General features: G+C 55.8%; 3 protein-coding genes across 3 annotated transcripts in view; 1 reads left to right on the top strand and 2 right to left on the bottom strand.

Moving 5' to 3' along the window:
• Positions 1 to 1,108: 1,108 nt before the first annotated feature.
• Positions 1,109 to 7,472, bottom strand: FAM81A (family with sequence similarity 81 member A). Its single transcript, XM_058155898.1, has 7 exons — positions 6,996 to 7,472; positions 6,261 to 6,379; positions 5,301 to 5,430; positions 3,652 to 3,758; positions 3,276 to 3,411; positions 2,718 to 2,913; positions 1,109 to 1,215 (listed from the first exon to the last, which is right to left on the bottom strand). The coding sequence occupies exons 1-7, from the start codon at positions 7,407 to 7,409 to the stop codon at positions 1,109 to 1,111; spliced, it is 1,209 nt and encodes a 402-aa protein (XP_058011881.1). The 5' UTR covers positions 7,410 to 7,472.
• Positions 7,473 to 8,989: 1,517 nt separating this feature from the next.
• On the bottom strand, positions 8,990 to 10,581 carry LOC131184777 (uncharacterized protein DKFZp434B061-like). Its single transcript, XM_058156484.1, has 2 exons — positions 9,894 to 10,581; positions 8,990 to 9,287 (listed from the first exon to the last, which is right to left on the bottom strand). The coding sequence occupies exons 1-2, from the start codon at positions 10,579 to 10,581 to the stop codon at positions 9,022 to 9,024; spliced, it is 954 nt and encodes a 317-aa protein (XP_058012467.1). The 3' UTR covers positions 8,990 to 9,021.
• Positions 10,582 to 11,820: 1,239 nt separating this feature from the next.
• The window catches only part of MYO1E (myosin IE), a 35,921-nt gene continuing 24,447 nt past the window's right edge, over positions 11,821 to 23,294 (top strand). Inside the window, exons 1-4 of the mRNA XM_058155875.1 lie at positions 11,821 to 12,093; positions 18,791 to 18,934; positions 21,084 to 21,173; positions 21,394 to 21,488. Of these exons, the coding sequence (XP_058011858.1) occupies positions 11,986 to 12,093; positions 18,791 to 18,934; positions 21,084 to 21,173; positions 21,394 to 21,488 (437 nt within the window). The 5' untranslated portion in view covers positions 11,821 to 11,985. The remainder of the gene's footprint in view (positions 12,094 to 18,790; positions 18,935 to 21,083; positions 21,174 to 21,393; positions 21,489 to 23,294) is intronic.

A 23,294-nucleotide genomic window follows, 5' to 3' on the forward strand; every position in this document is an offset into this window, starting at 1 on the left:
GCGCCAAGCCTCACGGCATTTGGAAAGAAAAACCCTCCATCTGCCTTCCCTTCCTGGGTCCCAGTACCTGTTGCTGGCAGGATCCTTGAAGAGGAGGGCAGGTGGCCCTCTGGGACAGCGTAGAGGAGGAGACTCTCAGCCCCGGAGACCCGGAGGGGAGGATCACACTCTGGCTGGGGCAGGGGAAGCTGCCTTCGGTGGGGCCAGGCTTGCGACAAGCAAGGAATGGGGGTCCCAGGCATGCAGGGAGGCCTTGGCCGCACCTGCAACCCCTGGTCCTGCTCGGAAGCGACCAGTGTCCTCCTGCCACTGAGCTGGGCCCCGGCTGCAGTGGGGATAGGTTGGCAGTGGTCAGCTGAGATGGCTGGGCATAGGAGGAGGGTGATGCTGGCCGGGCTGACATGAGAGCTGCAGGGAAGCCAGAAGCTCTGGAGCCAGAGGCCCTCAGAGGGCAACTGGGCTGGAAAAGGAGCCACCATCCTGACATGCAGATGTATTCAGAAGTCTCGAAAAGTGGGGGAATGGGGAGAAGCGGCAGGGAGAGGCATCGAGCAAGAATGGGGTTGACAAGCCGTGTGGAAGTGCAAGCAGGCGACAGCCATAGGCTCTCCAAGGAGGCCTCCTTGGACCTTCCCCTGAGACCAGGTGTTGGAGTGAAAGCTGAAGGAGGAGTCAGGCGTGGAGAGCAGCCGGCTGTACAGGAATTATCTGGCCCAGGGGAGGCTGCGCTGGGTGGCACTTCCCTGCCTGGCTGGCACCCGCTTGCCACTTGCAAACGGCCTCAGTCCTGCTCAAGGGAAGCAAGCTGAATTCTGGAGTCTCTTCCATTGGCTCAGGTGGCCGGATCTTTTGGCACATCGACATTTATGGCGGTAGGAGGCATCGCCTCGATTGGACGAAGCCCAATTCCAAAGTCCAGGGAGGCAGCTGAGCTCCAGAAGGGTCCCCCGGCCATCATCCCGTCCAGTTCCCCTTGCGAAGGGCAGGTTTGTGTGGCCATGCCTGGCGTCTCTTATTTACAATAAATGACCCACAGCCACTTGGCCCAGATGGCAAGCGTCCGTCCCTCTGGACCAAAGGGAGGTGGGGTTGCTCCCTGGCTGGGACCTCACTTCAGCTGCTGGATCTGCTTTTGCAGCTCCTCCTTGTCCAGTTTCATTTTCGATTCCAGGACCTGCTGCAGGGATCCAATGCTCTCGTAGATGGTGCTGAGTCCTGGTGGGGGAGGAACGGGGAGAGCTGGGCCACTCTTTCCCCAGAACAGCCCCTGCAGAAACCAGCCCTGTCCAGGAGGGAGGGAGGGAGGGAGGGAGGGAGGGAAGGAAGGAAGGAAGGAAGGAAGGGAGAAACCACAGCCAATGGGAGATGCCCTGGCAATGTAACTGGGAGGAGGAGCTTGTCCCACTACCCTCTACTGCCCCCCCCAAGAGTCCTGCTGGGACACCTGTTGTTACCTGGGTGTCCCCCAGGTCGCCTTACCAGCGCTAACCTCTGCCTTGACTTCCTTGATGTCCTCAGTGAAATCGGACTGGAGTTTGCTGAGCTGGACGCTCATCCTGTCCTCAACCTGGTTCACTTCCTGTTCCTGGACTGAACATTTCTGTCCGGCTTCCATTTTCTGTAGCTTCCCATGGATCTCGCTCAGCTGCATCTCCAGGGCCCTGCTGTCCAATTCCTGTGGCCAAAGCAGTGAGAGAAACAGCCATCTTCCACCTGCCCCATTCTGAGGGTCTTCTGAGCCTCCCCTGGGCAGAGGGGGGCTTATTCTCCGCAGAGGAAACGGCTCCTTCCCAGCAGTTTCAAGGAGAACCTCAACTCAGGGGGCATCAAGGAGCCGAGTTAGTCAACCAAAGAAAATGTGCGTATATTTTGGTCTACAGAGTGAGGCCTTCCCCATAAACCTTGGTTAAAACAAACCATGACCTGGTGCCAAGTGAAGCCACTTTGCAGCCTGGCTGTTTGCCTGCACAATTGAGCTCTTCCTATCACTCCAGGGGTGGGGATGCTTTTCAGGGCTCCCCAAGACCAAAGACGTACACTCTTCTCCTTGATGGCAAGGAAAAGATGGTCTATCTTCTCCAGGAACTTCTTCTCGAAGCGCTCCTGCTCCTGCTCCATCTGGCTGCGGGCAGAGGAGATCTGGCTGGTGAGGTGGTCGATGGCGTCCTGCAGTCTGGTGGGGCAGAAACAACTCAGCCACACCCCAAGCAAAGGCAGCAAGAGGGGCTCAGGCCCTTCGTACAGTTAAGATGGAACTCTTGGGCAGGTGGGAAACGGCTCTGAGCAGCCGGCATTTCCTTCCCCAGATACACCTTTCAGGGCGCTTCAAGGTCAGTACAGGGTGTAGCCCTACTACAATGGGTGGGGGAAATTGTGTGAGCCCCCCAGGCTGGATCCTTTGGGGAGCACCTACTTGGCCTCCAGAAGATGGAGCTGCTGGTTGCTCTCTTTGTAGGCCAGCTTGAGCTTTGCATCTTGTTGCATCACGGATTGCTCGATTCTGCTCAGAAGATGGGAAATCTGGCAGGGAGGGAGGGAGGGAGGGAGGGAGGGAGGGAAGGAAGGAAGGAAGGAAGGAAGGGAGAAACCACAGCCAATGGGAGATGCCCTGGCAATGTAACTGGGAGGAGGAGCTTGTCCCACTACCCTCTACTGCCCCCCCCAAGAGTCCTGCTGGGACACCTGTTGTTACCTGGGTGTCCCCCAGGTCGCCTTACCAGCGCTAACCTCTGCCTTGACTTCCTTGATGTCCTCAGTGAAATCGGACTGGAGTTTGCTGAGCTGGACGCTCATCCTGTCCTCAACCTGGTTCACTTCCTGTTCCTGGACTGAACATTTCTGTCCGGCTTCCATTTTCTGTAGCTTCCCATGGATCTCGCTCAGCTGCATCTCCAGGGCCCTGCTGTCCAATTCCTGTGGCCAAAGCAGTGAGAGAAACAGCCATCTTCCACCTGCCCCATTCTGAGGGTCTTCTGAGCCTCCCCTGGGCAGAGGGGGGCTTATTCTCCGCAGAGGAAACGGCTCCTTCCCAGCAGTTTCAAGGAGAACCTCAACTCAGGGGGCATCAAGGAGCCGAGTTAGTCAACCAAAGAAAATGTGCGTATATTTTGGTCTACAGAGTGAGGCCTTCCCCATAAACCTTGGTTAAAACAAACCATGACCTGGTGCCAAGTGAAGCCACTTTGCAGCCTGGCTGTTTGCCTGCACAATTGAGCTCTTCCTATCACTCCAGGGGTGGGGATGCTTTTCAGGGCTCCCCAAGACCAAAGACGTACACTCTTCTCCTTGATGGCAAGGAAAAGATGGTCTATCTTCTCCAGGAACTTCTTCTCGAAGCGCTCCTGCTCCTGCTCCATCTGGCTGCGGGCAGAGGAGATCTGGCTGGTGAGGTGGTCGATGGCGTCCTGCAGTCTGGTGGGGCAGAAACAACTCAGCCACACCCCAAGCAAAGGCAGCAAGAGGGGCTCAGGCCCTTCGCACAGTTAAGATGGAACTCTTGGGCAGGTGGGAAACGGCTCTGAGCAGCCGGCATTTCCTTCCCCAGATACACCTTTCAGGGCGCTTCAAGGTCAGTACAGGGTGTAGCCCTACTACAATGGGTGGGGGAAATTGTGTGAGCCCCCCAGGCTGGATCCTTTGGGGAGCACCTACTTGGCCTCCAGAAGATGGAGCTGCTGGTTGCTCTCTTTGTAGGCCAGCTTGAGCTTTGCATCTTGTTGCATCACGGATTGCTCGATTCTGCTCAGAAGATGGGAAATCTGGCAGGGAGGGAGAGGCAAATTCCGGCTTCTTCCACACAGAATTCCAGTTTACAAAGAGGTTGACAACTCTCGGCTGGCTGAGCCTAACCCAAACTAGGGGGGAAAGCCCTAGACACCCCAACGGGACGTCCACGATTGCCATTTCTCCAAGCCATTTCGAAAAGGGTTGCTTTTTAAGCAGTCCACATTGTGGGGACTGTTTGCATGGAGGGGGGCAGCACTTGGTGGCGTCTCTTCCCTGTCAGGGGGGCATGGCTTTGCTTCTGAGCAAGCCCTCTGCCTGCAAAGCAAAGGGCATTTTTCTCGAGCTACTAACTCTAGATCCCATGAACCCCAGCCAGGATGGAGAGGCTTCTCCTATGCCCACCGCAGCGGTGCATCCACCCCTCTTGCTCACTCTCTGCTAGAGGCCCAAAAGGAGAGGGAAGCATGGTCCCCCCACCCAAATTCGCCCAGGGCTTCTCTCTGCAGAGGCTGGCCCAGAGGGATGGGGAATCCGGGAGAAGCATCACTCAGGGTAACCCCCACCAAATCTGAACTGGGAAGATTCCAAAAATAGATGCCAGGAACGCCCTCCGATCTTTGTCAGAGATTTGACAGCCTTTTTCCTGACAAGGGGAGGCCACAGATGGGCAATTCGGAGGGGCAGGAATGGCGTGGGATCCCCTTCCCCACTGGCTCAGGACGACCAGGGGCTGCTGACGAATAAGGGGAGGAAATGATTTCGCACATTCCTCGGGAGCTATGCCCCCATTTCTCTGGGTGGAGAGGGGGCTTCAGCTGGCCAACACAGCTGGCAGGAGTGGTCTTGGGAGAGGCGTGGACCGGCTGCCAACCCAGAACGGACCAAGGGGGCTTCTGAGCTCTGTTTTCTTTATCCAAAATGCTGACCAGCCCCCTCCTTTGCTCAGTTAGCAAGATAAATAAACCCGTCGCCCCTCCCCCCTTGTTCAGAACCTTTTTATGCAGTAATAATAACAATAGCGCAGCCGTGCAGCTATTGCGTCTCCCATAGCAACGGAAGCCATCTCAGAACCAAAGCTTTCCTCCCAGAGAGGACTCGGCCAAGAGAGAGAATTGCAGGAGCGGGTTTGGATCCAGCCTCCCCCAACCCCAAAGCTATACAAATGATTCTGAACTGGCCCCAGAAATGTACTGATGCTGATTCAACCTTCCTTCATTGAGTTTCTGCTTCAACCCTCCTGCCTCCTCTAGGGCCAAGGAAAGAAGCTCTCCCCCACATGCCAGCGGACTAGGAGGTGGTGGGGTAAGAGCCAGCACACACACACATCTGGCCCCAGACCAGAACCCGTTTTAGACAAAAAAGACTGCAGCAGTTCTGCTCCTGTTTCTGGGGCTGTGGATGCATCTTCTGGGATGCCAAAGCCAGAGGCGCCTCTGGGCAAACGCTTCATGACGCTGGAGGGCCTGAGCTGTGTTGGCAGCCGGGTTGAATGACTGCCAATCTCCCTGGTGCTTCCATGGACAATGCTGACCCTGGAGAGAAGAGGGGGAGACCCGTCGTTTCAAGCCCCTTACCTGTATTTCTGTTTCTTTGATTTTGGACTCCAGGATCAATTTTGTCGCTTGCTGCTCTTTACTGAGGCTCTGCAGTCTCTCGTAGGTGACTTTATGCTCCGCGGAGACTCTGGCCAGCCCTGCATCGCACCTGGGACGGACAGAAGGGAGAGAGGCTGCTGGAAAGGGCCGAGGAGGAGCCAGCCAGACTCCGCTCCTCCCTTCGGCTGACCACAAGGACTTTAGCTCCATCAAGCAGATGTGCTCCTGCTGTGCTTCCTCCCGGGTAAGGCAAGAGAGAAACAGGAAAGAGAGTCCAGACAGCAACAGGTCCAGGTTTGTGGCTTTAGGGGAAAGGCTGAGTCAGGGAGATCTTGGCAGCAACTGAGCAAAATGGCATCAGGTTCAGAAGAAGCCGACTCACCTTGGACTGAAAGCTGATGGGGGAGGGGGATGTCAGCAAAGTGCTTCCCCAAATAAATTCCCCAGGCCATATGACATCGTTCCAGGTTGGGAGTGGAGGGGAAGGTCCCAGAGCAGACTTGGTGGGGGAGAAAGAGTTTGGAGCCCCCACTCCCGCCAGATGCCCTCACCACACAAACTTGCCAGGGAGCCATGCCAAATAAATGGCTGGTGTGAACCAGTAGGAGCTGTAAGCATGGAAGGAGTGCCAGAGACACCTCAGACGGACGATGGCAGAGTCAAAAATACATTCTTTGCTCAGGCTCTTTTGAATTTAGTTTGCAACTGACAGCCGGAAGAGGCTGCTCTGTGCCTGTGGCTTTTGCCCTGGGCCCCAGGCCGCTCACAGAGGCTCTGATCCTCTGCACACCTTCTCGACCTCATAGCCCATCAGCAGGGTTAGGACTGCGGCTCCCAAAATCCCCTGCCTTCTTCCCCAGCTCCTCCTCATTCTCAGAAACGGCCTTCTTGCATCCCCCAGGAGAGAGGGGCCCTGCTTCAAGCCTTGGAGAGCCTCACCTGGAAACCCGTCCACGAAGATCCCCGAGTCCAGACAGCTGCCGCATCTCCAGGCTCTTCAGGGTAGAGTTTGTTCCGTAACTCAGGTTATCCCTGACCCGGATTTGCTCCTGCAGAGCCTGACAAGCGCAAGAAATGTGAGAATGAATCCCCCCCGCCCCAGCATTTGGAAAGGGGAAGGGCAATGTGGAGTGCCGGTGCTTCTGCCTCCATAGGCCCCACTGGCTATCGACACACCCAGGGCTGTCTCCAAAAAGAGTGCAAGTAGAACAGCATGGCCAGGAGCAGTCTACCTCTCAATGCCAGCTGTGAGGGGAAAGGTGGGGGGGAGCTCTGGCCCAGCAGAAGCAGCTACTGATATGCAAGGCCTCTCCACTCCCAGCCAGCGCTTCCACTAGTGCAAGCAACGTTTCTCAACCTGGGGGAATTTCGGAAGTCCTCGGAGCTGCTCAGGTGGAGGAATCCTGCTTCAGAGGAGCCTCACTCAATGTGGGTGAGGGCAGAAAAGGAAAGGTGGCCCTTGCGGTCCTGGGACGATGTGATTGGGCGAGATGTGGCTGTTCCGTGGCGGACAGCTGAGCGAGCAGCCGTTGGCTCCAGCAGCCACTCCTTTTCTCCAAGCAAGCGTCCCTTAGTGGGAGCCCCGTGACCCAGAGCAGCTCCCCTGGGCGTCCAAGGATGACCTTGCCTCCGCCTGGCCGGGAACCTCAAAGCCTGTGAGGAGCCACCACTGACCTCGATGTCCCGGTTCAGCTGCCGGACGATGGCGGTGATGTTGCGGATGTGCTCCTCCAACAGCTGCCTGGCCAGCCGGTCTCCGCCACCCTTGTTCTGCATCCGGTGCAGCGTGGAGACAATGTCCTCCTTGATGCGGAAGGCGTGCTCCACCAGGGCTGCCGTGGTCTTCTCATGGCTGAGGATTCGGTCCTCCAGCTGATCCATCAGGCGGGCGGAGCCCAGGGGAACCGCCGTCAGGGCCTGGCTGTGCAGCGGGAAGTTCCGGATGCGCCTGAAGGGGAGAGCAGCTGAGGGGCAGCAGCAGCAGCAGCAGCAGTGCGATCCGACCCACTCTCTCTCAGGGACCAGCTGCCCCCAGAAGCCCCCAAGAGCAGCCCAGCCCAGCCGGGAAGGGTACTCGGCTCCTCTCATCTCAATCCATACTTGAGGCTGGCCAGAACCCCTGTTCTCCCCCCTCCCTACCCTTCCTTGGGGTCTCAGGGTACCTTTCGGTTGGGCCAAGGGTGGAGAAGTTTGGACTCCTCTGGGCCATCTTCTCTTTGCAGGGATCTACGCCTGTTGGGAAAAGAGCGCCTGTGAAGGGAGCCAGGGGGGCTCTGGCCTTCCCAGCCCATCCTGAGTCTTGGCCCCCAGGCTGAAGGCTGGGGAGGGGGGGAAGTACCAGTCAGAGGTTGATGGGAGAAAGCAGGGTGCAAAGGAATATTCCTGAGCCACGTGAAATGATGAAAGCCACTCTGAGGTGCTGGGACTGTGGACATTAAAATCCAGGGCAGAGGGGGGGTCCTAGGGTGCCCTTTTGATGAGCTCTTTTGGCCCCTGAGGGTCACTGATGCTTCCTCTGTTCTTGCTGCTTTCCTGATTGCTCTTTTGGGGCACATCTATTAAAGCAGCAGCGCTTAATTAATGGCGCTGATGGACCAGTTGTTAAAACGCCCCCATTAAAGGCTTCTCTGGAGGGGCTCGCTTAAGAGTGAGGCTTCGCAGGCTCTTTCTAAAGCAAAGCAGGCAGGACTAGAGAGCAGGAGGGGTGCATCGCAATAACCCAGGAGGGGCTCCATGCAACCACAATCAGCGGTCCTTGGCAACACCCCCGTCCGAGTGCCCCCATTGCCTGCCTGCCAGTCCAGAATGGCTGAGGTCCTTCCGGCCGGGCTGTCTCCCATTTGGCTGGCCCAGCACAGCAGATAGGATGGAGAGTCTCCTCGCCTGCTCTGGGGGGGCAGCAAATCCCCCTCCTCAACCCTCGAGGATAAACCTGGGCTCCAGAAAAGTCCCTCCCAGGCTCAGCTCAGGATGTCCCAAGGCCCCCAAGTGGGATTCAAGCAGATCAAACCTATGGGTGGCAGACTGCAAGAGTCTTCCTATTTATGGGGTGGGGGGGATATCTTCCCTCAAGCATCAAGATGTGCATTTCTACCCTGAAAAGGTGACTTTGTATGAACCCCCCCCCAACCCTTTGCAACAACCAACGAGCTGAAAAGGGAGAAAGTGTCTGAAAGTGCCAAATTCCAGAACCCCCCTCTTCAGCCCGCCCCACCCCCAGCCTCCTCCTGATTCCCACCTCTGTTTTTCCAGGGACCTGCACTGGGCTGATGCCGCTGGGAAGACCTCCCCTCCCCTCCCATTTTAGGGCCAGTAATGCAGAAAGAAGATGGGCATTTCTTTCACCCGAGGAAGATCTGCCCCTCCCCCCAAGACAGCTCAGCAACTCACAGCACCATATGCCACATCTGCATCCAGAGCCCCACATGATGCTCTTCCCTACACCCTCAAACTTGAGTGCCCAGAGGGAAAGGCATCACCAGAGGAAGGGGGGCTGCTTCGTCTCTGCCCATCTCCAGAGCAAACGCTTCCCCCATTCGTCTCCCCCTCCCCCCTCATTCTGGGCACGATGCCTGCTCACCTGAGGAAGCGGGGTGGCTGGCAGGACCAAAATAGTCTCGGGTGCCCGAGGGAAGAAAGTGCCATGCCTGAACCCCTTCTTACCTATGGGCAGCAGGGCAGGGCTGCCCCAGACCTTTGCCTAAGCATCGGGCGGCCTCCTTTGCCCTCTTCCAGATGTGCAGGAATGGCAAAGCCGTCCCCCGAGGCTGGCATGGCCGTCCGACTGGGGCTGCGCGGCAGAGGCGCACCTGCCCTCTCGCCTCTTTGCGGGTGGGGTCTCTGCCAGCGTCCTGGAGGGAGGGAGGAGGGCGGAGGAAGGGAGGAAGGAGCAAAGTGCTGCGAGCGGTTGCCAGGACGCTGTCGCTATGGCAACCTCCATCTCATCCTCCACAAAGCGAGCCCCTCCTGGCGGGAGAGGAGAAGAGGGACTTATTTATAGGGCGCAGCACAGCCCAGACCAGCAAAGCTGCCTCCCGAGCGGAGCCAGGACCCCACAGCGGCGCCCGCCAAAGAGCTGCAGAGGAAGCAAGAAGAGGAACGGCCCCTTCCCCGCAACCCCCGGTATTTCCCGCAGATTCGCGTCCAATAAAGGACTCGGCTGTTCCCCCTCCCCGCCAGGAAAGCCCCGAGCAAGTCCGGCAGCGGACAGGAGCTCCCCGCCTGGGCGGTGAAAGAAGAGGGGCGGCACCGCGGATCCTCGTTCGCGGCTCCCGAGGACTTCTGGGGCCCGACGGGGCAGCGCAAAAGGCAGCCGGCCCCGCCGGGGATCGGCCTGGTCTTTCGCCCGCGACCGCCAGGGGCCGCTGCCGCCCACCGTTCCGTAGCCGTCCAGTTCTGTAGCCCGCTCAGCCGGGGTGTGTGAAAGGGGAATGGCCGGTGCTGGCAGGCAGGGTGACGGCGGCCGGACGGGCACCCACGCCGCGAAGTCGGCAGCCCCCGATGGGAGTCCCGCGGATGCTCCGGCCTTCGCTGGCTCGTGCACTTAGCCCATCCCCGAGCCGCCCGGCCCACCTGGCAAGGCTGTTGCGGTGCTCGGGCGGGGAGGTGCGGGCCGAGCTGCCTTGTATGGGCAGAGGGGCCGGGCGGGCAGGGCAGCGGGAGGAGCGCCGTGCGGAGCCGCCCTCTCGGCCCGGCTCCAAGGCCCGGCGAGGGGCGGCTCCAGTCCGGCTCCCTGCATGGCGCGACTGCTCCGCCGAACTCTCCGTGGCGGCGCCCGGGCTGCAGCTGCGCCCTGAGCCCGACGGACCCAGCGCCGCTCGGCCATGGTGAGGGGGGACCGAGGGGGGGGCGGGACGAGGAGCGCGCGTTCAGCCCCTCCGCCGGAGATGCGCTGCCCGCCTGGGGCAGAGACGCGGCCCCGTCTGTCCCTTCTGCCGTCTGTGGGGGGCTCGGCCCTGTGGGACGAAGCTTCCCGAGGACTCCCATAGCGCTTGGGGAGGAGGGGACGGCGGGCCGCTTCTCCCGCAGATGCTGCGGCCGGGAAGGGCTCCGTCGCGCTTGGCCGAAGGGCGCCAGCTCCAGGGCCGGTGGGCAGAAGGGCGAGGGGCACCGCCGACCATAGTCCGGGGGGTGGGGGAGAATCTGCAGCAAAGTTGAGCTGTGGCTGCTGCCCCCTCCCAGAAACTGATGACGCTGCTCTTTCCCCACCGGCCTTTCCCTCGGAGCCCGGGCCAGGCTCCCAGGGCAGCAGTGCCGGCATTGTTGGTGCTGCTGGCGGCGTTCTTGCCACAGCATCCCGTCAGCCCTGCTTCCCCTGGGCGGGCAGGGGAGGACGCCCTGCTAAAGGGCCTCGACGCAGCAGGGCTCCTCAGGGGGGATGCTCCCTTCCAAGCTCTGAGGGGCTTCGGTCCAGAGTGGGGGTGACAGAGCAGGGCACGGGCGCCCAGGAACTCTCCCTGTTGTTGGGCATTTAGCTGCCCCAAAGGGAAGCGCCTGAGTCCCAAAGTGGGCAGGCAGGATCCCCCGGGGCAAAGGAGAGGCAGATGGGGAGCCCAGCTTGAACAAGTGAGTGCTGCAGTACCCAGCCCGAGGTTCCTTCTAGGGCATGCGACTGGCAGGACTCCACACAGACCCCCACCCAGGTCCCAGATGACTCCACTTCCTTCCAGCCACAAGGGTTGGCCCCTTCCCAAGGCTTGAGAAGGCTTCCTGCCAAAGGTTTTGTCCTGGCTGGCCTGCTTGGTGAAGGCAATTGGAAACCCAGGTTCCAGTTTCAGTTCTGCCGCAAGCCTGGCTTTTAACCGAGCTGGTGGGTATTTCTGGCGCTCTCAGCCCAGGCTGCTTGGAGGAGGGCCAGGAGACAGCCTCCTTAACCCGTGGCTTCTCAGATCCCTTGCCTGGGAGCTGGGCTCACCTTGCAGAGATGTTGAGCTGCTTCCCAAATCTTGAAGAGTTTTCTGCTTAGTTTTTTAAAACTGCCTGGTCATGTACCGTTAGGGGTCTTCTGGATCCCAACAGCAGCACGGGGCGATCACCTTCTTGCCTCCAGAGCTGCAGGAGGTGGCCTTTGCTGGAATTCAGCCTGTCTGCTATTTTTCCTTGCATTTTCAAATCGTCAGCCTCACTTTATGCATTTCTTGCAAATGGAAGCTTAGAATTTGACCGTAACCCCCAGGGATCCTGGGGTCAGTGAGGAAGCCATCTCCCTTGAGAATCTGGACTGCTTGGAAGGTGGTCTGTGCTGGCAACTGCCTAAAGCTGCCCACCCCCAGAATTGCCTGTGGGTTGCCTGGATGCCTTGGTGGATCAGGAAGCTGAGGGTCAGTTGAAAACCCCCGAGGAGGAAAAGGGCTGCCTGTCTGGTGCTCAAGACGCCACATGGAAACCTCTGGCTGAGAGTGCTTGAGATTTTCTCTGGCTGTTTCTAATTCTATCTGGCTTTGACAAGTGGCTCCTTCCCTTTGCTGACTTGCGAAGACCAGGGCCTGGTGGAGAGGTGAAACTGGAGAGGAAGGGGCTCCTGCCCCTTGGGCCACTCCCACCCTCTCCTGGTTGGGAGGTTCCCAGGTGACGCCGAACACCTGTCGGACCAGGCTGTCCTCATAAAGCCTCCGCTGCATCTTGGCTCGTGGCGCTACAGCATCCCTGCAACACGGACCTCGCCATGCTCTCCACTTGCCCTTGGTGGCAGGCCTGCAAACTCCCCCAGATGGAGGCCCCTGGCTGCCCTTCTGCCCCCTCCGAACTTCAACGCGGGCCGAGCAGGAAAGAGGTGGGTACCATTCGGCTAGGGGGTGGCAAGGTTGACAGATTGCCCCACTTCGGCGGCCATCCTAGTGAGATGGTCAGACTGAGCCAGAATGCGTCACCGCTGGATGGAGAATGGGTCTTGGGGTTCCTGGGGGCCTTGGGGTTCCCTGCCATGGTCCAGGCACTTGGCTCTGAGAACTGCTCTTTCTCAAAAGCCCGCTTGCTCACTGGCAGACCAGGCCCAGGGCGTCTTCATCCAGCCGCAACCCTGGATATCCCTGATCATGGAATCAGCCGCCTGGTTCTGTTGGAAGGAGCCGCAACCCTTCCTGCCTTCGGTCCTGCTCCAGGGCAGGAAGTCAGAAGTCCCTCGGCCAAGGAAGGACAGGTGGTCCCCACTCTGGGTGGTGGGGACCGGAAAGCCGGTCTGTGGCCCAGCAAGCAGGTTCCTTGGAGGGCCTGCCTTGGCCTTGTGGGTCTGGGGTGGCTGCCGTGGTGCAATTGGGCAGGACTTTGGTGCCGTGTGTCTGCCCTCCTCCTCACCATGCAGATCCCCAAAATCATTGTGGGCTTTAAGAGGGGTCTGAGCGTGGCTGGCATTGCAAGGCTAGAGAGAATCCCCAGCAGACCTTTGGCTACTGCAGAGCTGGGTCTCTCGTGGTTCTAAGTGGCCACATAGATTCTGCTTCAGGGCTGGTTGATGCTGCTGTGTCAGGTGCACCTTTTCCGATCAGTTGTAGGTATCGTCTTATTTATTTTGATGGAAACCACGGCTTTTCTGCTGCTCCTTCAGATGGAGGCTTTGGGGTGGGGACAGGCAGAGACCTTTTAAATCAACAAAGTTGGATCTGATCTTACTGGATGTTCTAGTTCAAAAAAAGAAAGAACACACCCTGCTGGCTTTTCACCGATGCCCTACACTGAAGTGTTTCTTTAACCTAGTTTCTTGCTGGCAGAAGAAAGTGGCTGGAGCAAAGGCTCTTCTTGTAGAAGGCAGACTGGACATTCTCTTCCCTGGCCGCAGGAACAAGTCTTGGCCTTTGAGGCTTTGCAGACCCAGAGCAAACCGTGTCTCAGTGACCCAGATGCAAAAGGCAGGTCTCTGGTCTGTTGGATCTGCTTACAGAGGAAACCCTGGTGGCCTTCAAGGGGGCAGCCCTCAGGCCAAGAGGAGGAGTCCCCAGAGACAGCCCCCTCGGTCAGGAAATTCCTCCTCGTGGCAAGTCTGGATCCCCTCTGTCAGTTTACACCTGCTGGTTTTCGTCCCCCCCCCCCTTGGAGAACAAACGGAAAGTGCCGCCAGCGTGCCAGTCTCGGCCTTGGCCAGGGCAAATCTTCCTCCCGGCCCCTTCCAGGTGTACAATTTTGCACCGTTGCTGGGTTGTACCTGTTGCCTGAAGATGTTGACAAAACAGGGAGCCTGCCTGGCTTGTGGGCAAGTCCCTCATATTACCGATTTGTCATTCCTTCTTTGGCCTTCCTGGCTAGGGTGTCTTGGGGCTTAGGCACATGAGGAGGATCCAGCAGGCTGGGGATTATGGGCCCTGTCTGAGTAGGAACTCCAGTTGTGGTTTTCATTGACCTGCCCTTAGCTTTGTGATGGAGAAGAAAAACAGGGTAACTGCTTTGAGACTGGTGTGTGTTCAAGGGTAGCCACTCTTGACGTTCCAAGGAGGAGGTGAAGTTAATGGCATTTCTGCTTTTCCTTGGGGAAGACACATTTCCAACTTCCTCCCCCATCTGTGCTCCTACGAGAAAGGCCAGAATTCCAATATCATTCATCAGTTTTATTTCTCCCCAGTATGACTTACTCATCCCACTGCCCCCCCCCCATTCTTTTGTGCAGACACAACTTGTAGGCTTCCTTTTCAAAAGAACTGATTTATGATTCAGTTTTTCCTTCAGATTCTGGCTTCTGTTGCTCATTAGCCCTCACTGCTTCTGGCTAGCTAGCTAAATGGGCATGCAAAACATAAAATCGGTTTAAACTTTTTGGGGCAAAAATGTGCTTGAACTTCAAGGGCAAGTTTTTCTTAACCAAACAGCCTGTTGTGCGGTGGGTGCTTCCTTGGGTGCCAAGACCCCCTCTTCAGTGCATGTGGGGAAAGCAGACCAATTTTTTGGGGGGTGGGGGGTTAGCAGCGACCCAGTCGAATTTTCCTTGGTGGAAAATTCCTCATTTTGCAACCATTAAGGAGCGACCCGAATCCCCGAGAGGCTCGGGTGTGGCTCAGTTTCCCCTTCAGCGAAACCTCTTTGCCCAACATCTTTTCAGATGATTTCTGCAATAGAACAATAGGATCCTCAGGGACAACTGGATCAGTGGAACCAAGGACCATGGGAGTTGTAGTCCAAGGCTTCTTGAGTGCCCGGCCCCACCTGCATCTTTCCAGCACCTGCCAGATAAGGCGACTTGCTTTTCTGCGGCCTCTCAGCCTGCATTGTGTGGCAGCCTTGTGCTGGAAACACCCATGGCCGATAACACAGGCAAATGCGTCACTGATTTAACCGAAGGCCTCCCCAGCATGGGCAAAGTCGCTGCACTCCCCAGGGGTTTGAAGGGGGAGACCTCTTGCCAGCCACCGTCTGGTGCAGCGGGCAGCCTCGATCCCACATTCTCCTTGCTGGATTCGGCTGGAAGAGCCCAGGGCTGGGATCCACTGGAAGAGTTAAGTCGCTGGGAAGGTCCTGGGCCAGAAGCCCATTAGCCACTTCCTCCTTTTTATTGGGGCTGAAGGGGCCGCCCAGACATCTGCCTGGCGGCAGGGGGAGTGAATCTCCAGAATGTCACTGGCAAGAGCCAGGCGGCAAAACCATCCCTGCTGCTCGGATTGCTCTGCGCCTGCTGTGTGGGACAAGAGCCTGTTTCATGAATGCGAAGACCCACACCTTGAGGGACTTCTTCCGGCCGTCTGGCCATTGAGCCTGGAAGTGACCTCCCCTTTCTAGAGCAGCTGTGGATTGCCCAAATGCTCAGATTGTCCCAGACAGCCCAGCCTTTCCATGGAGCGCACAACCGCCAGATGTGGCTGCATGTTTCTTCCCTTGCTGTGGCTTATCCTTTCTTTTTGGCAAGGGGACGTTTACGGCAATAAGAGGCCCACTTGATGTGTCACTTGAATCCCTGCCTTCCTTTTCCTAGATCCCTTGCACTGAATTATTTCCCTCTGGTGTCAGCTGCCAGGGACATGGCAGTCTGATCAAAAGTTTCCATTTCAGAGGACGGGTTAAGAACCATTTCAAAGCTTCTGGTTGGGCAGCTTTCTCTCCTTTCCGCAACATTCAAAACGACCAATAAAGCAATTGCAAAAGTGTGATTTAATGTACAACTGCCAGCTCCTCTTGGGCAGCGCAGGTCTAATTTTTATTAAGACCTTCTTGTGCCTTAAATGCTGCAGAACAATCTGAGGCCCTTCGCCAGCCACGTTAAACACACCTTAAAGGGTGCGTGTGTCCCAGTTTTTCTTGCTAAAAGGCGCGAAGGGTCCCCTCGTGACTGCCGGAGCCTCTGGCCACAGCGGTGGGAGAGCAGCAGGGCACTTGCCTTCCCTCAGCATTAAAGGGCCTTGGGAAAGCCAGTGCTGCTATCAAGGGATGCTGGCAGCTTGAGGAAAAGCTGCTGCCAAGGAGAGGCTGTGGGGGCACATCTGGCCGAGGGCCCCCCTCTTGCTCCCTTCCTGGCTGAAACGGAGCCTCGGGAAGAGGAACAACCAAGGGGAGAGGTGCTTGCCTTTTTCTGTCTCCCTGAGCTCTGGGTGGTCTCTCCTGGCACAGGTCCTCTAGGCTAAGTGAGGGAAATCCCGGTCCCTCTTTGCTGACTGCCAGTCTTGAGCCACGGACGGCTGAATTGTGGCAAAGCTCAGGAGGCCAGGAGATCAAAAAGAAACGCTGGAAGCCTGGCGGGGCTCCTTCAGCCTTATGCGGTTTCCCAAGGGGTCGCCCCCCTCCCTGGCCATCCGCCTGAGTTTGGAGAGAGCAAGGATGGAGGTCCCCCCCTCTCAAGAGGTAGGACTGCCAGCCCCTCCCCCCAAGTGAGTGGGAGCCAGGCTGGGCTGAGCGGGGTGGGGGTGTGGGGGGTGGGAGAGGGCAGTATCCTGCAGAAGAGTAATCCTCTTGAGTTTCCAGTGGACCCCAGTCCAGGCTCAATTTGCTAGAAGAAAAATGTCCCATGAAATTGTTGGGCAAAATAACTCCTTGCTGGGCAGTTCCTGTTTAGACTAACCCAAGCAGACGATGCAGCCCAAAGGTGGACGATGGGCTTCCTAAGCATCTCCACAGGCCTTGTGGGATGCTGCTGCCTTGGGGCGGGGTGTCTCTATAGCAACAGCTGTGCTGTGTTTAAGCCAGCAGTGTGTTTATTTGCAAAGGCGGGGGGGGGGAGAAAGAACGGCAAGTGCTTTAAATACTCTCAGGGTTGTGGTGCTGCCAATGCTTCACAGGATAAGCAAGAAAGTGTCTGCCTTGCGGAATCCAAAAAGAATAAAATGCCCAGGGAATCCCAGTGCTGGATGGTGGGGGGGGGGGACTGCAGTTGCTTTAATATGCAGAAATCAACCCAGAATGAGCTCCAGGGGCTCATTGTCCCTCACTGTAATATCCTGAAGGCTGGCAGAAACATTTTAGCCAGTAAAACAGTTCATGCTGCCTGCTCAGTCACTCCTGAAAGCAACTGGTGGGTCTTGAGGTGGGTCCACCCTACCAGCTGATGAAGCCTGTTGCAAGGGGGCTGCATTGGGGGCTGCCGCAGGAAAAGCCTCGTGACGGGGAACAGCTGCTCATTCCCAAGGCAGAGGCAAGATATCTGAGGAATGCTTCCTCCTGGAAGCAAACTTTTTTCTTCACAATATAGAAATATGAATAGCTTTTGTCTGGGTGATTTTAAAGGCTGATTATTGTTGACGTACTTTGAGGAGTCTCTGCTTATTTTGGCCTCCATGGGGAATTCTTTGGAATGCCATGTGGCTGGCTCTGGGGCAGAAGCTTTTCTGGGAATCTGCATTTTTCCTTCGTGCAATCCAGGGAATGGTTTTTCCATGCCTTGGGACTATGATGGTGATGCACAGGATGGCAGGCCCTGCAAACTCTTTTCAAACAGATCTGGGGACGGACAGACAGACAGACGGGTAGATAGGTGTAGTCCCAGGCTTCAGCCAGCCAGGTGCTCTCCTAACCTTGGCTTTTTGCAGCATTCTCCCCTCCTCCTTTGACCCGGGCTTGCCCTCTCCCGTCCCTCGGCCTTGCCCTGGATTCGGCAGCTTCCTTCCGACAGCTCTTGGTGGCCAACAGCCATGGGAAAGCCAGCAGGGTTAGGGAATCCACTCCTCTTGCCCTCCTCTCCCTGGACCTGCTCATGCTTCAATCCTTTTCACAAATGCCCAAGTAAAAGCTGCCCTCTCCACTGCCAGAGTTACTTTAAGACGGGAGGGAGGCTTGTGGCCCCTGAAGGCCTACATGTCGGGTAGAGCATCTGCTCCTGTGGCCTGAGAGCGCCTCAGGCAGAGCCACCAAAGTTTTCACAAACTGGAAACTCTCTTCGCTTGTGGGCGTAGGTCAAATCGAAGAGCTTGATAAGGAAGGAAAGGAATGGCCATTATGTTGACTCTAAGCAAAACATTTTTGGTATATGTTTCACAATAAGGAGTCATGATAACTGGATGCTGATACTGTAAGTTAATTAGCATCCGTGATGAGGAAGGAAACCTTCATCCCAGTTATGCCCAGAGATGATAGAACTCAAGTTCGAGGTGCCTTGTAGCAAAGGAGCATTTCTCTGCCAGGAAGAAGAAGCCGGGGGGGGGGGTTCCATGGGGAGTCGGGGTGAAATCTCTTCTCCCCCAGGTGTCAGTGGCTGGCAGAGCCCTCCTTCCCTCATTTTTCCTCCTCTGCTTTGTTCTGAGACTGCTCTCCTGTCCCCAGTTTTGGTCATCAATTGTCCTTCAAAGGAATATCTGGAACCCTGCACTGGTAGCAGATGCTACAACTGGACGGTGTGTCGTGTTCTATTTTTATCCACTGACACAATTCCATCGTGCTCTTTTGAGGCAGGTGGCCAAGGAGCTCTTCCCGTTGGCCTTTCTGCTTGCTTCTTCAGTCTCGCCCACCTTTGTGCAGGAAACATCTCCTGAGCACGGCTGGAAAGATGCCTCCCAATTAGGAAATCATCACACGCCACTAATTCCTTTTTTGGCTGCATTTATCTTGGGAAGGAAGTTCTGTTAACTCGCTTTCTATTCTCAGCACTTTGGTGCTTCCGACTCGCTCTCCTGCGGAGGTCTCTATTGTACAGCGGTTAAAGGCCTGATCAGAATGGAGAAGCCCATCTAGACTCAGAGCAGCTTCTGAGTCTCTCAGCTGTCAGCCAACGAACCATGAAAGGCCGGCGAGGCAGGAGGTCACCTTAAAAAGATGTTACAATGAGTCCTGAACTAAGCAGATGCTCGGATCATGTCACTTCTAAGGTCCCTTCCAACTCCAAGGGTTATGTATCTTGCAGTATTTACTTATATACACACAATTTGTTTACAATGTAGCTGCTCTTGCTTTTCGTTCTATAGTTGTTACTGGTGATGCTGTTTCCCTGCATCTCTTGAATCCCCCTTCTTGGTGATTCTGTCTCCACATTGATACACCATTTGTGTGTGTGTAGGGGGGTGGGTAATGGAGGGCGTATCCATCACCGTTCCTATAGTTAACCTGCTCCCGATGTTTTCCTCTGGCAGGGGAGCAAGGGCCACTATCGGTACCACTGGCAGAGCCACAATGTCAAGCACAGCGGCGTGGATGATATGGTCCTTCTCTCCAAGATCTCAGAAGACTCCATTGTGGAGAACCTCAAGAAGCGATACCTGGATGACTTTATTTTTGTATCCTTCCCTGGGTCTGTGGAACCGACTCTCCTGCCTGGCCAGTATTTATTCACCTGCTTTTAAACCGGAGGAGTTTAACAGGCAGAAGGCTCCTTTCCTAGCCAGCCACTCGGGGACCTTAATGGCAGTTGATGCCAGAGGCTTCTCTCAGTTCAAGAGCATAAACGCCTGGGAAAACCGGCTCCTGACCCTGCCGCCAGACCTGTTTTGCTGCCGGCAAGGTCCCCTGAGAAAGGGACTCCACTGGCTTGAAGACACCAGGCCTCACCACCTCCTCCTGCTTGCACACACACCCTGGCAGAGTCTCAGCAGCGAGGAAAGCCATTCAGCAGAATTTAGCCCTGGACTAAGAGAAGAGAGCTTGGGCAGGTTTGCCCTTCCCTTGGTGATGCTGCTGAGCCGCCCGCCCCCCCCCCCCCCCCGCAGAGAGACAGCCTGAGCCTCAGGGCCCAAGGAAGGCTGGAGTGGGGGGGAGTTTATCTGAGGTTCAGAGATAGAGGGGACCTCTTCTTTAATTGGCAGAACTGAAGGAAGAGCAGGACGGGGGTGGGGGGGAGGCCTCCCTTGGATGTGCCCCTCTTGAAAGGCAGTCTCCTGCCCCCACCCCTTCGCTGCTCCTCCCCACCCCCACAGCTGCCTGTGTCCTTCTGGGAGCTGCTGTTATCACACAAACCTGAGTGGCTTTGTTTACCTTGCTTTCTTTATAGGATAGGAAGAGCAAATAACCTTTAAAGAACCAGTGGCTTTGTTTTGCACATTGGGAGATTGTCCTGCCTGGGGTGCGTGCATGCGTGTGTCTGAACTGCTCAACCTTTGGGCCAAGTAGGGAACCGTGTGTGGTTGGAAGTAACCTTGAAGAAGGGAGAAAGCAAGAATGTGTGTGTAAACCCGCATCTGGCCTTGAGAGGAAGGTGGGGGAGGAGGAGAGTCAAGGCAGCCTTGCCCTCCCTTCAGCCCAAGGGGGTTGTGCGTGTGTAGTCCTTGTTTCCTTACCACTCCAACTTGGAAGTTCTGAGAGAGTTGGTTTCCTGGTAGGAATCCAGCAGCAATGGAGGCTCTGGCTGGGGCAGCTTCATTCTTGGACAGGCATGGCTCTGCCCCTCCCCCACCTGTTCCAATCTCACCAGAAATGGCATCCCCAAGCTCTTCCCCCACGATGGCAGAGACCCAAAGCACCTGAAGGTAACTGGCCGCCTTCCTCCCGGGCTGAGCTTGTCTGGTCTTTCCGGCTGCTTAGTATCACTCATTCCTGGCGACTGTTTACAAAGCGGTTGAAAGGCCTTGCAGCTGGAAGGAGGCTCATCCTTCTCTTCACCAGGGGCTCCAGGGGCTCAGACAGCCAATTCCTGAGCTACAGCCAGAGTTGCCCTGGGTGGATCCCTTTCTCCCCTCTCTTCTGTTTTGCACCATCTGGGAGTTTGGGTTTGTTTGTTTCCCTGGGTTTTCTTTTCTTAAGTAGTAGCATGACATCATCCTGCAGTTATTAACCCCAAACAATGGGATTTTGTTTGTAAGACTGAGGGCTAATTGTGTCCATGTTTGCAGGGCCAGCATGTTGAATGGCAAGCGGTAGGTGTGGTTATCCTGGGTGTATGCCAGTGTGAAGCAAGCTGAAGCTCTGTACCCGTTCTACTCTTCAGTGGGAAAGTATTGTGGCTGACTTGGAAAGGGGGAGCGGGGGGAGCTCCTGCTGCCTTAAGCAGCTTTCTCTTTCTCCTGCAACCCCAATGCTTGGTGTCCCACATGGGTGCATCATCAGACACAAAGGAAGCGAAACACTGAGGCAGGTACACATCGGGTTAATGAGCTAATGGTTGACAGAGCTAAACCCTCAGCTCAAGGCAGCCCATCCTCTGCAGGCCTGCCTTGCCAGGTTGCATTCCTGGCCTGCCAGGTGAGGTAGCCAAGGGCGGATGAGGCTGCCCTTGGCCCCAAAGACTGGACTCTAGTGGGCTACCTCGGTGAGCTAACGGAAGAGTTGCTGTTATTGTCTGAACTCCGCTGGCAAATGGGGGGAGGCCATCCACAGGTTATTTGACGGAAGTCAAACAAACCAAACTTCACATCAGGTGGAACCTGGGCAGGAGAGGGGGGCGCTTCATTTGTGCTTCTTGAAATGATATCGCCTTGACTTTTCCTGATGCAGACATACATTGGATCCGTCCTCATCTCCGTCAATCCATTCAAGCAGATGCCATACTTTGGAGAAAGAGAAATTGAAATATACCAGGGAGCCGTAAGTGATCCTCAGCTTTTCAAAGCTTGTTTTCATTACAAAACGGATTCACTGAAAGCTGCTCCACTTTTCCCGTGGCTCCCTGCTTCTTACTCACCAGGCCTTGTTCTCCACGTGGCCAGGTGGGAGGACGGGGCAGCTGTTTCAGGCAGGTCTCTTTCTTCTTCCTGGGGCCTTTTCATCAGTCCTTGGGTTTGCCCCACTGCTTCCTTCCCTTTAGGCGCAGTATGAAAATCCACCACACATCTATGCTCTGGCAGACAACATGTATCGAAATATGATAATTGACCGAGAGAACCAGTGTGTGATCATCAGGTAAGGGACCTGCTTTCCTTTCTGCCCTTGGGCTGGGCTGGCAGCAGCGGGAGTGGGGAGCATCATGTCTCTGTGTGTGTGTGCGTGTGTCTACCTCCTGCTGTCCAAAGGAGCTTGGAAGCCCTGAGGTCCTGCAAGGGGGAGAGGCCCCACCACCTGGGGTTCAGGTGAGGGCAAATACTGAGTGCAAGCAATCCAGGAATGGAGAATCTCTCAATGAGAAGGACAAGGGATTTGTTTAGGGAAAATTATGGAACTCAAGGGCATGGATGGCAAGACAAACGAAGGGATTGCTGAACTAGAGCCAGATGTTCTGCCCAGTGGAGTCAAATGAACCTTGGGAAATGCTTCTAATTGCAAAGTTGCATGAGAAAATGAAATGGCAGAACCCTAAACGTAGAGTTGAATGGATTTAGTGATCCATGAGGTGAAAGCAGGTAAAGCAAAGACAGCAGCGACTGAACCCACCTGCATGAACCGCCCAGTGTCTCCATTCCATCTGGAGGGGGCAGAAGGTTGCTTTGGTTTATGAAGAAAGTATATAGTTCCGTTGGGCCAGCTGGGTCTCCAAATCCTGGTTCCCACCCCCTTGGGAGGTTCCCCAACCCACCCTGACAAATTAAGTTTGAGGGTTCATGATTCTCAGGGGCCCAACAATTAATTTGTTCTGCAATTTCTAAAGGAGAAAACAGTGGAAAGAATAACTGAGAGGCCTCATCTCTGTCATTTTTGCTTGTGGCCCACAGACTTAGCCTGGAAGCAGCTAGTTTGGGTTCCCCCCCCCAACTTGTCATTATTGTGGCTTTTTTATTTCTATTTCTGGTTTCTTAAGCTAAAAAAAAAACCAGTATCTGCCACTTACAGGAATTCACCCTCCGTGTGGCTGAGGAAGAAAAGAGAGGCTTGCTTAGAAGTTCTTCTGTTTGAAGCTTGGCACTGTGCAATTGCCATCAAGCTGTGCAGGGCACATACAACTTTGCTGTAGTGGGACAACATGGGTGTTCTCTCCTCTGTATGAACATCCTGACATTCAAAGTCACTTGAACCTCAAGATGGGTAGCAACTACATTTGATATATGAATAAATCCATGTTTAGATGCCCCCAGGGTCTTGGAATACACGTAGGCCACGAAACAAGCGAAAGAGCAATGGCTCTGGTCATGTGATGATCTACTGATGCAAAGGAGCTGGCAAGGCCTTCCTGGTCCTAGAAGAGGCTGCTGGGAGGGGGTTGCTTTGCTTGAAGCAACCACCACCAGCAGCAGCAGCAGCAGCAGCAGCAACAGAAAAAATAAGGCTCCACCAAAGTTATTCACAGGTTCTTGGGCAAAGAAAGGGTGCCCCGAGAGAAAGGGCAGACCTGGCAGAAATCTGAGGTTTTTTAGAAGTAGCAGCTGATTGAAGGTGGGTGGTACTTTTGGGCCCCCCGGTCTAAGAGGGTCCCCTTTCCAAGGCCAGGAGATCCATGCTTCTTTGCAAGAGGGACGCTGCCCAGTCCAGAGCAGAAGACCCCCTAGGGCTGACAGCCTCTTTCCCCTGCCTCGGTAGCCAAGCCTCCATCAAGTCCACTGCCTGTCAATGGATGTTTCTCTTGAGCACCGTAGACAACAGGGCAGCTTGGACTCAGCCGTGATTGCAAGCTCCAGCAGCCAAAACCTCTTTATTCTGGTAGCAAATGTATATTTGATTGTTCACTTAATTCAATAGCGCATTGAGTTCGTGATTTATTTTAGCATAGAGCTGAGCCTCACTTGGCAGGCTGATGACCTGCATCTCTCTGGCTCAAAGAGATTGCATCCTGAAGAG

This window comes from Ahaetulla prasina, chromosome 13 (genome assembly GCF_028640845.1).
Source record: "Ahaetulla prasina isolate Xishuangbanna chromosome 13, ASM2864084v1, whole genome shotgun sequence".
NCBI classification, from domain to species: domain Eukaryota; kingdom Metazoa; phylum Chordata; class Lepidosauria; order Squamata; family Colubridae; genus Ahaetulla; species Ahaetulla prasina.